Source organism: Marmota marmota, unplaced genomic scaffold (assembly GCF_001458135.2).
Source record: "Marmota marmota marmota unplaced genomic scaffold, marMar, whole genome shotgun sequence".
Lineage (NCBI taxonomy): Eukaryota > Metazoa > Chordata > Mammalia > Rodentia > Sciuridae > Marmota > Marmota marmota.
Window position 1 is genome coordinate 3035152 of NW_026000080.1, and position 11769 is coordinate 3046920.

At 31.6% G+C, this 11769-nt stretch overlaps 1 protein-coding gene across 2 annotated transcripts in view; it reads left to right on the top strand.

Annotated features, from left to right (window-relative positions):
• Col24a1 (collagen type XXIV alpha 1 chain) overlaps positions 1–11769 on the top strand; it is a 373492-nt gene that overhangs the window by 74151 nt on the left and 287572 nt on the right. For both annotated transcript variants that reach the window (XM_015504738.2, XM_048814986.1), the window contains exons 9-11: positions 737–781; positions 8916–8969; positions 10123–10167. In XM_015504738.2, coding sequence (XP_015360224.1) covers positions 737–781; positions 8916–8969; positions 10123–10167 — 144 coding nt within the window. The remainder of the gene's footprint in view (positions 1–736; positions 782–8915; positions 8970–10122; positions 10168–11769) is intronic.

Consider the following 11769-nt stretch of genomic DNA (forward strand, 5'->3'; position numbering starts at 1 on the left):
AAAAAAAGAAAAGAATTTTTTTTCTCTTTTATGTGAGCCAAAATCTGGGAGACAGTAGGGAAATTCTCTGATGATTGATTAAAACTATATAAATAAGCTTTAAAGTTATCTTTTATTTCCTTCTTCCTGTCTTTTCCATTTTTCTTTCTCTTTCTGGAGGAAGAAAGATATTATCCATTTGACTTTGCTTTTTTGTTTCTAATTTTTTAGATGGCTGTATAGGTTTTTGATAAACCTTTGAGCAGCCTTTTTTCATTTGAGTTAGCTCATTGATAAAGTGTTATGACACTGATTTAATGGATTAGAGAAACTGCCTGGATATGATCCAGTTTTTCAATAATAAGAAATTATGTCTTAGGGCATTTTGTCTCAGCATTATTGAACAAAAAACCTCAGAAAACTTAACAATTTCATTGCTAGGTATAAATGTTTTCTAAAAGATACTGTGTTTTATTTTGTATTAAATATTAAGCTACGATTTTAGTTGATTAAAAAATCATTCAAACAACACTCAAAATGAATCAACAATTGTAATAAGAATTAATTTACTATTTAATAATATAAGTTATTATTAAATAAAAAGTTAAATTTAATAAGAAATAAATTAGTAAGAATTAAATTTGTATTGATAAGAGAATTGAAAAGTTGCAGTAAAGAGAAACATAGAACTTACATTTAGTCATTTGACTTATATAAGTTTACTTTTCATATTATATTTTTATCTTTTTTCTTATAGGGTCTTAAAGGATATCCAGGGCTCCCAGGGCACCGTGGTGAACAAGTAAGTATTTTCTTTATAAAACTTATATCTTCTCCAGTATAAATTACATTTTAATGTACTCTTTTGAGAGATAATTTCTCTCTACCTTTTCATTTTTATTCTCAGTGATTTTGGCTCTATTTAATACAAGACATCCTTTTAATTGATTAGTTGTAGATTTTTTTCCAAAAACATTTAAAACATAATATTTTACTATTATTCAATTTTACTATATATATGTGTGTGTGTGTGTGTGTGTGTGTGTGTGAGAGAGAGAGAGAGAGAGAGAGAGAGAGAGAGAGAGTGTTTTTCAGAACACTAGTTCTTAAACTTATGTCATTCACAGGCCCCTTTGAGAACCTTATAAATGCTGTAAACCCTTTCCAGGAAATACACATATCCCTGATTTTTTATACAATTTCAGGAGCTTTTCTGTTCACTAAACCTAATTAATGACTGTTAATTCCCTGACACTTGCATAAGAGAATCAAGTAAATTTTAATAATTATTCAGTTTAGAATGGTACCTATATTATTGTCCATAATATACGTGCACCCTATTTAAAAGCCAAAATAATTTTGGAACTGTTTAGTTTTTGATCATGTTTTTGCTTCTCACTATCACAGGAAAATAATATACCATCATGTCATAGAATAAAACAGAGTCCTTTCTCTCATTTTCAACATAGAATATACTAAGCCATATGAATAAAAAGGGGACAAAAATAGAATTTATAAGCTAATTAAGATGATGGATAGAATTATCAAGATTCAACAAAGAGCTTCAGGAAGCCCTAAAGGGAAGTTCAGGAAGAAGTGATGATTGGTCCCTGAGGAAAAGATCCAAATGAAAAAACAAAGCTAAGTTTTTCATTCACTCATTTAAGTGGGACAGTATATGGTCCAGTCCTTGAAACACAATTTTACAAGATTACTAGACATGGCAATTACTAGACTTGGCAACCAAACCAATATGTGTATCTGTAAAAGGTGCAATCTCAGTTTCTTGAAGATCAAACAAGTGCCAAAAAGCATTTGAACATTAATGTAGAAAAAAATATGAGAACTGGTAGGAATTAGTCCCTAGGGAAAAAAAGAAAATCCTTAGAATACTGTTTTGGCAGAAAAGTATGGATTTCAATGAAGGAAACCTGATATTTCACAAGTCAGTGAAAAATTGGCCATGTGTCAGTATTGACCTGTTCTCTCACAATTGCTCTAATACCTAGTTCTTATCATGTACATGTTATTACTCTTAGGGTAGATGTTTTCTAGAAGAGTCTGAAATCAGTTTTAAATGTTGTAAAATATATTTTGGAATCAGTTTTTTTTTTCTATTTGTTTCTAAAGAGAAGAGCCAAAATTTGAGTTAACTTTGAGGAACAACTGAAATGATTTTGCATTTTTAACTGTGAACATATCATTGACTATAAGAGAAGCATAACTTATTTGCTAGAAGACATTCATTTCTGAAAAATTTGTAAATAAATTGGTCAGTAAACATTTGGTAAAGCAATTATATCATCTGTGTGAGTTGTAGTAATAAGAGTTCTTTAAGCCCTTATTATTTGCCAGGTGGTACTTCCACCAATGACAACTTATAGTAGTATAATTACTTATTCAATATTTTACATCCCCAGTACCACCAAAAAAATATTTTACATACATTAATTAATTTAATACTCAACAACACTTGTTATTGCAGTTACTTCCACTTTTAAAGATGTTTCTATACATTTTTTTTCTATATAATAATTTCATGACTTAGTTGTTATTCTAATTTTTCATTTTTAATTTTAATTTGTTACATATGACAAGAGGATGCATTACAATTCATATTATGCATATAGAGCACAATTTTTTATATCTGTGGTTGTATACAAAGTAGAGTCACATCCTTCATATCTTCATACACATACTTAGGGTAATGATGACCATCGCATTCCGCTGTCTTTCCTACCCCTATGTCCCCTCCCTTCCCCTCCCTCCCTTTTTCCCCTTTTCTCTATCTAGAGTTCATTTAATCCCCCCACCACCCACACCTGCAGCATATTATGTATCAGCATCCTTAAATCATAGAAATCATTCAGCATTTGTTTTTTTGGGATTGTCTAATTTCATGTAGCATTATATTCTCCAACTGAATCCATTTACCTGCAAATGCCATGATTTTATTCTCTTTTAATGCTGAATAATATTACATTGTGTATATATACCATATTTTCTTTATCCATTCATCTACTGAAGGGCATCTGGGTTGGTTACACAGTTTAGCTATTTTATTATGAATTGTGCTGCTATAAATATTGATGTGGCTGTGTCCCTGCGGTATGTTGTTTTTAAGTCCTTTGGGTATAAACTGAAGAGTGGGATAGTTGGGTCAAATGGTGGTTCCATTCCAAGTTTTCTAAGGAATCTACATATTACTTTTCAGATTGACTGTACCAACTTGCAGTCCCACCAGCAATGTATGAGTGTGCCTTTTTCCTGAAATCCTCGCCAAAACTTATTGTTGTTTGTATTCTTGATAGCTGCCATTCTGACTGTAGTGAGATGAAATCTTAGAGTAGTTTGGATTTGCATTTCTCTAATTGCTAGAGACATTGAACATTTTTTTTATATATTTGTTGATTGATTGTATATCCTCTTCTGAGAAGTGTCTGTTCAGGTCCTTGCCCATTTATTGACTGGATTATTTTTTTAAATTATTTTTGGTGTTGAAGACTTTTGAGTGCTTATATTCTAGAGATTAGTACCTAACTGATGTGCTTGTCATAAAGATTTGCTCCCATTCTGTAGGTTCTCTACTCATGTCACTGATTGTTTCTTTTGCTGAGAAGAAGCTTTTTAGTTTGAATCCATCTCATTTATTGATTCTTGGTTTTAATTCTTGTGCTATAGGAGTCTTATTAAGGAAGTAGGGGACTAATCCAACATGATGGAGATTTGGGCCTACTTTTTCTTCTATTAGGTGCAAGATCTCTGGTTTAATTCCTAGGTCTTCGATCTACTTTGAGTTGAGTTTTGTGCATGGTGAAAGATAGGGGTTTAATTTCATTTTGTTGCACGTGGATTTCTAATTTTCCCAGCACCATTTGTTGAAGAGGGTATCTTTTCTCCAATGTATGTTTTTGGCACCTTTGTCTAATATAACTATAGTTATGTGGGTTAGTCTCTGTGTCCTCTATTCTATTGTACCATTGGTCTACAAGTCTATTTTGGTGCCAGTCCCATGCTGTTTCTTTTACTGTTGCTCTATAGTATAGTTTAAGGTCTGGTATAGTGATGACACCTGCTTTACTCTTCTTGCTAAGGATTGCTTTAGCTATTCTGGGTCTCTTATTTTTCCAGATGAATTTCATGACTGCTTTTTCTATTTCTATGAGGAATGTTGTCGGTATTTTAATTGGAACTGCATTAAATCTGATAATGCTTTTTGGTAGTATGGTCATTTTGACAATATTAATTGTGCCTGTTCTTGCCTATCTAAGAACAAGGTAGATCTTTCCATCTTCTAAGATCTTATTTAATTTCTTTCTGTAGTATTTTGTAGTTTTTATTTATTCTGTGGAGGTCTTTCACATCTTTCATTGATTCCCAAGTTTCTTTCTTTTTTTTGTGCTATTGTAAATAGGTGGTTTTCCTAGTTTCTCTTTCTGAGGATTTGTCACTGATGTACAGAAATACCTTTGATTTATGGGTGTTGATTTTGTATCCTACTTTACTGAATTCATTTGCTAGTTCTAGAAGTTTTCTGGTGGATTTTTTTGGGGTCTTCTAGTTAGAGAATCATATTGTTGGCAAATAGTGCTAATTTGAATTCTTCTTTACCTATCCATATCCCTTTAATTTCTTTCATCTAATTGCTCTGGCCACTGTTTCAAGAACTATGTTAAATAGAAGTGGTGAAGGAGTGCATCTCTGTCTTGTACCAGTTTTTAGAGGGAATGCTTCCAGTTTTTCTCCATATAGTATGATGTTTGCCTTGGGGGCTTAGCATAGATAGCTTTTATGATGTTGAGATATGTTTCTGTTATCCGTTGTTTTTCTTAGTGTTTTGAACATGAAGGGGTGCTGTATTTTGTCAAAAGCTTTTTCTGCATCTATTAAAGATGATCATATGGTTTTTATCTGTAAGTCTATTGATGTGATGAATTACATTTATTGATCCCATATGTTGAACCAACCTTGCATCCCTGGGATGAACCCACTTGATTGTGGTGTACGATCTTTTTGATATGTTTTTATATTTCATTTGCCAGAATTTTATTGAGAATTTTTGCATCTATGTTCATTAGAGATATCGGTCTGAAGTTTTCTTTTTTTAATGTGTCTGTGACTGGTTTTGGAATCAGGGTGATATTGACCTCATACAATGAGTTTGAAAGTGCTCCCTCTTTTTCTATTTCGTGAAGTGAATTGGAGATTGGAATTCGTTCTTTAAAGGTCTTGTAGAACGTGGCTGTGTACCCACCCAGTCCTGGGCTTTTCTTGGTTGGTAAGCTTCTGATGGAGTCTTCTATTTCATAACTTAAAATTGATCTGTTTAAATTGTGTATATCATCATGATTCAATTGAGCAAATCAGATGACTGTAGAAATTTGCTGATGCCTTTGATATTTTCTATTTTATTGGAGTACATGTATTCAAAATAATTTCTAATTATCTTCTGTATTTCTGTAGTGTCTATTGTGATATTTCCTTTTTTAATATGTATGTTAGTAATTCGAGTTTTCTCTCTTTTTCTATTCATTAGCATGGCTAAGGATCAGTCAATTTTTTCTTTTTTCAAAGAACCAACTTTTTGTTTTGTCAATTTTTCAATTATTTCCTTGGTTTCAATTTCATCTCTCGTTTTAATTATTTCCTGTCTTCTACTGCTTTTGGTGTTGATTTGTTCTTCTTTTTCTAGGGCTTTTATATATAATGTTAAGTCATTTATTTGTTGACTTTTTCATCTTTTAAGGAATGAACTCCATGCAAGGAACTTTCCTCTTAGAACTGCCTTCATAGAGTCCCAGAGATTTTTGATATGTTCTATCTGTATTCTCATTCACCTCTAAAAATTTTTTAATCTCCTCCTTGATGTCGTATGCAACCTATTGTTCATTCAGTAGCATATTATTTAGTCTCCAGGTGTAGGAGTAGCTTTTATTTCTTATTTTATCATAGATTTCTAATTTCATTCCATTATGATCTGATAGAATACATGGTAGTATCTCTACTTTTTTATATTTGCTATGAGCTGCTTTGTGATGTAATATATGGTCTATATTAGAGAAGGATCCATGTCCTGCTGAGAAGAAAGTGTATTTGCTTGTCGAAGAATGAAATATTCTATATGTGTCGGTTAAGTCTTAAGATATTTATTGTATTATTGAGTTATATTCTTTCTTTGTTCCCGGTACCGCCAGAGGAAGTTCCTCCCCCGGAACTCCCTCCTACTGTACTTCCCCAACCAATGGGAACTCTCCAGGAGTCCCGTAGCAGGCCGAGGTGAACAGCAGGAGTCCAATATCCATATGAATGCAAATCCTAACATAATCATATCATCTCAATGGCTAGCTGGCATCACCTTTCAACCAAAAATGCCATGCATCATATACTTGGCTCTTAGCATTAATGGGTGGGTTTCCTAATTTCCTAATCCTAATTTCTCAAGGGACTAGTAATACTACTGTATTTCTGTTCTTCCATCCAATCTACAGATATGAGTAAGGCAGCTTTTTAAAAAATCTCTTTTTGAGTGCAGAGTAAACTGAGTCATGGTAATCTTTTGAGTTTCTATGGTTGTTGAAGTGATTTTAGGGTGTGATTAGCTTGGAATATGTTTATACCATATAAAGACTGCTGAAAATTTCCTTGTTTTCTGTTTAATGCTATTATAGCATAGCAGAACATAAACATGATGTAGAATTCTTTTGTATTTTTTCTCCATGTGACTGGAATGTATTAGAGCTTACATGTGAAAATTCATTCAAAATCAGATTTCATTTATGTCCCATTACCAATTAGCCTTTTATCAATGTCAATTGACCTAATTTGGCTAGGAAAGGAATGGGAAAGGGGGCTGATGATTGGCCTTAGCTGGATCAATAGTGATCTACAAAATAAAAGCAGTCTTTTAAATTTGTTTGACTCTTTTCTATTGGCGTACCCAAATATAAGGTTTTGTGAATGTCTAGATATAGGCCTGTATATTTCCTAATTGTATAGCGCATAAAGGAAGGTAGTTATAAAGATGGTGGAACAAATCTCTCATAATTAGAAGATTTTCTTTAGACTAGTATTAGAAATTATTTGCATTTCACACTCAAACTAGGGAGGCAGCCTTGCATGGTGGTCTCTGGAATCAGAATTGTTGATTTAGATTCTGATTTCCCACTAACTAGCTGTGTGTCCTTCCACTAGTGACTTTAACACTTTGTGTCTCACTTTTTCTCTACTTTATTGTAGGAATTATAATTTCAACCCTATAGAGTTTTGAACATTATAAAATAAAAATCACTTTATTCTGTAATCCCCAGAAAGTGTTTATTCATAGGCCAGGAAATTGGCCATTGTCATAAGTGCTCAGTTTCATTAGATGTGGAATGGGAAAAATAGTATCTCGTCTCATAGATGTAAAGCAGGTGTAAGTTGCTTGGCACATAAAAAGGAATTAGTAAATTGTAATTGTTTGGTTAAGGGAAGGGAAGGGGACATGAAGAAGAAAATGAGAAAAAAAAATTGAAAGAAGTATTCTGAGAAAAATAATACTTGAAATTATGATTTCCCATTGCCTTTTCCTTAGTTTGTTCTTTCTTTAGATTTTCTAAGTTTTTAGAAGTTTTAATGTGTCAGTATTTAAACTGAAGGTCTCTCTTCTGTCTACCTAAGAACAGGGGGACAAAGTGCTAGTAAAAGTGCTGGTATGAAGAACACTTCTTTCATAAATGAATTTTACATCATAAATAAGGAATATAGAAAACTTACCATTGTTGTCATCAACTCAACATAAAGGCAACTCAACATACATTCTCCTAGCATTTCCTCAGTTCAAGAATTATTTGATAGACTTAAATTCTGAATAGGCTGATGAATGAATGAATGATCTATCAATAAAAGAAAATGCAAAGGAAAAAAAGAGGACCTTTGTCTCACTTTTTCTGCCTAGTTCTACACCGGGTTTCCTTTTTTATCCCTTGAAGTCTCTATCAGCTTTCCTTGAGCAAATCTTGTTTTAAATTAAGAATACAATGTTGTAAATTCCAAATTAATTTGCTTTGTATCTAAATAAGTTTGGGCTGCTAAAATAGAATGCCATATAGTTCTGGAGGCTGAATGTCTGAGGTCAGCATGCTTTCATGGTCGGATTTAGGAGAGGGCTTTCTTCCAGGTTACAGATTACTAACTTTCTGTATCCTTACAAGGTAGAAAGGATAATTATTTGGTCTTTTATAAGGGCATTAATCCTTTTAATGAAGGCTTTACCCACATGACCTACTTACCACCCCAAAGACCCACCTCTTAATATGCTGTGTATCCTTAGTATACATGTATTAGTCATGATCATTAGGATTAGGATTTTCACATGTAAATTTGGAGGCACACAAACATTCAGTCCATAGCACCATTCAAGTTCATTCTGTGAATTTCAGGTAGACCTATATCATAATAAAGGTGTTTATTATTTAACACCTATTTACTTAGACATGCTGTAAGATTATTTTTATCTTAGGAAAGAAGAGATTGGTTTCTGAGGTTCACTGCCTCTCTTAGTCTTCTGGGACTCATGTTCAGACTGTTAAGGAGTCTTGCAGTGTGTTGGAAACCTGAAGGAATTTAATCCAAAATGATACTGATTATTAAAAATACACCAGCTCCTTATCTCAAATAAATGTAGCACTAGATTTTTCCATTCCAAATTTATCATTATTAATTATCAGCATCTCATTCAGGACCATAAACTAAACTGTCTCCTATTTTTATTTAGCAATTTTGGTTCATTTTCTTTCAAACAGTTGATTTCAGTCAGATAAGAAATATTCAAGATTCAATAATTTAATGTGGAAAAGTTCTTTCCAAACTTAGCAATTATAAATGCACCAAATTTGTTTCTTTTGGACTCCATTGGCTTGGTTATATTGTTTTATTTATTTTATTTCTCATTTCAGGGAATTCCAGGAGGGACTGGTAATATTGGTTCACCTGGTTACCCTGGCAGGCAGGTGCAGTAACTATATTTACATTTCTCCTTTTATATTTCTCTTGGTGAATACATTGTATGTTCTGATTTTGAGAGTTAATGTTCAAATAACAGTAGGTTTACTTTTATTAAATAATGAAAGAGAAATAATTTAAAAATCAAAGTTGTAAATTTTTTTCAAAAATTTTACTTTGAAAGTTTTGTTTGAAATGGGAGTGGGGCTTTTAAACATGTTTAATGTAATTATGCAGTGGAACCTTCAAAATTAAAATGCCCAAGAGTCTAATAAGTTCTTAAAACAGCTTCATGCCATTGACCAAAATGAAGTAAAAGAAAGAGTTTTTAGTTTTAAGACTGTCCATTATAAGCATTATTTTTTAATAACACACTTACAAAAACCTGGGAAATAGTTGCCACTATCAAATACTTTTATCTAAATTGAATTCAGTTCTTTTGTTATACTGCTTTGAAAATTTATTTAATCATTTCATACGTATTTTCCTCTAATTTCATAACTTTCCCTAACTTCTTAATGTGACTAATAATAGAGCAAGTTTTCCTTCCTAGGCTTTCAAGAACTGATTATTTCTAAAATTAATTAATTAAATGTTGAAGTCTGCATTTGTTATCTTTTTTGTATTCTTAGGAATGAAGGGAATAATAAATCTAAAAAACAATCTATTTTAACAAAGTCCATTGTTATGCCCTCAAAAATAACTAGAGGTATTATACATTATACTGCTATGATTAAGAGATGATATATGTTGTCTGAGAAATATAAAATATGAATACTTCAGCATATGGACATTGATTTAAAATTTAAAATGTATTTATCTTTTAAAATGTATGGGGATATCTTTTAGAGTAAGTTAACTTGAAGTGTTTTAAAACAATATAGAAATGAGAAATATTTCAGTGAAAAAAATTTTATCTGATAATATATATTAATGTATTATATTTAGATAACTAAAATATATTTGTGTATACATTATATTCAAAGAATCTTTTGGTACTGACATTCCTTGCACATTTGTAATTTTCATTAGAGTTTTCTAAATAGAAAGTTTGAATTTGATAATATTTAAATGATAGCTGTTTATATTTTTATTAATCTTTTTGTTAATAAGTTTTTAAAAGCATTATAGTATGATGACAATGTCTTTTGTTCACACTAGGGTTTAGCTGGACCAGAAGGTAATCCAGGTCCTAAAGGTATACGAGTAAGTAAGCATTTTCATCATTTTGTTAAGTGTGTTTAACTAAAAGTAGAACGAAATACACCAAGTATTTACCATTTTTCTGCCTTATTTTAGGAGATCTGAATTTAATGCAAGCTTAGTCTGAAAAGAATATGCTTACTGTTTCGCTTTTATGCCACAGAAAAGAGTCTGATAGTACTAGGTTTTGCATTGTTATTTTCTATTAATTTCCAGTTCTTATCCTAATGTCTCACATGTTAGAATGTGCTTTATAAACATTTGTACTATTGTGTATACATGAACATACACAAAACTAAAAAAGTCATCATGAAAAAAATTGAAAAGTTGGAGAGAATCTTAGTAGTTCAAGGTGAAAGTAAGTTTACCTTGCAAAAATTGTAAGGGGTAAGGAAACATCTATAAAGAAGGAAATAAGCTTATTATATTTTGAACATCCCATCTACTTCCAAACCATTAAATGAAATGTTAGCCACTTTTAATCATTAAGAGAGTACATGTTATTATGATATATGTTGGGTGCTACAACTTAAAATCAAAGATGGTTCTATGATAATTAAAAAATAAATTAAATTTTTGTCTTTAAAAATTCTTTATTTTAAATAGCCAGGTATTTTCCTAAGCCTACTTATTTTTCTTTTATTATCAATACTGCATTTTAGAAATAAGCATAAAGCCTTTAAATAATGATGTTTTACATCTACAAAAATATTAAACTTTTTCAAATACTTTTATATGTGTTTTAATCTTTATTTTTCTATCAGCCCTGCAAAGTAGGAGAACAGAACTACCATCCATATTTTACAAAGAGAAAAATAGCTTGCTAAGGAGCTTAACTTTGGCAGTTATTGCTTACTAGACCTGGAGCCAAGCTACCTTTATCTCTGTTGTTTCCACTGTACCATTTTATTTATTCTTGCAATATATAAAAATATAATGGAGAAATTTATGTATTTTTTAGTAAAAATTGAACTGAAATCACATGGCTAGTTGGATTTGGGAAGCAAGAAGGGATTTGTGATTAAGAACATGGGCTGTAGAGTTAGGCCACGTGTTTTTTTGATAATCCTTTTTCTACTAGCTTTGTGTTTTCAGATGTCATTCAGCCCTTCTGTGCTTCATTTTTCTTAGGAATTTATAATAATGAAACTTAGTTGTAAGAATTAAATAAGATTAGCATTCTTAAATAAAGCGCAGTGCCTAGCACAGGGCATGCACTTCCTATGCAGATTCTATATTGATTATTTGTTTTTTGGTTTTTTTTGGTCCTCTTTTATTTTTTTTATTGGTTGTTCAGAACATTACAAAGCTCTTGACATATAATATTTCGTACATTAGATTCAAGTGGGTTATGAACTCCCATTTTTACCCCAAATACAGATTGCAGAATCACATCGGTTACACATCCACATTTTTACGTAATGCCATATTAGCAACTGTTGTATTCTGCTACCTTTCCTATCCTCTAATATCCCCTCTCCCCTCCCCTCCCATCTTCTCTCTCTACCCCATCTACTGTAATTCATTTCTCTCCTTGTTTTTTTCCCATTCCCTTCACAACCTCTTATATGTAATTTTGTGTAACAATGAGGGTCTCCTTCCATT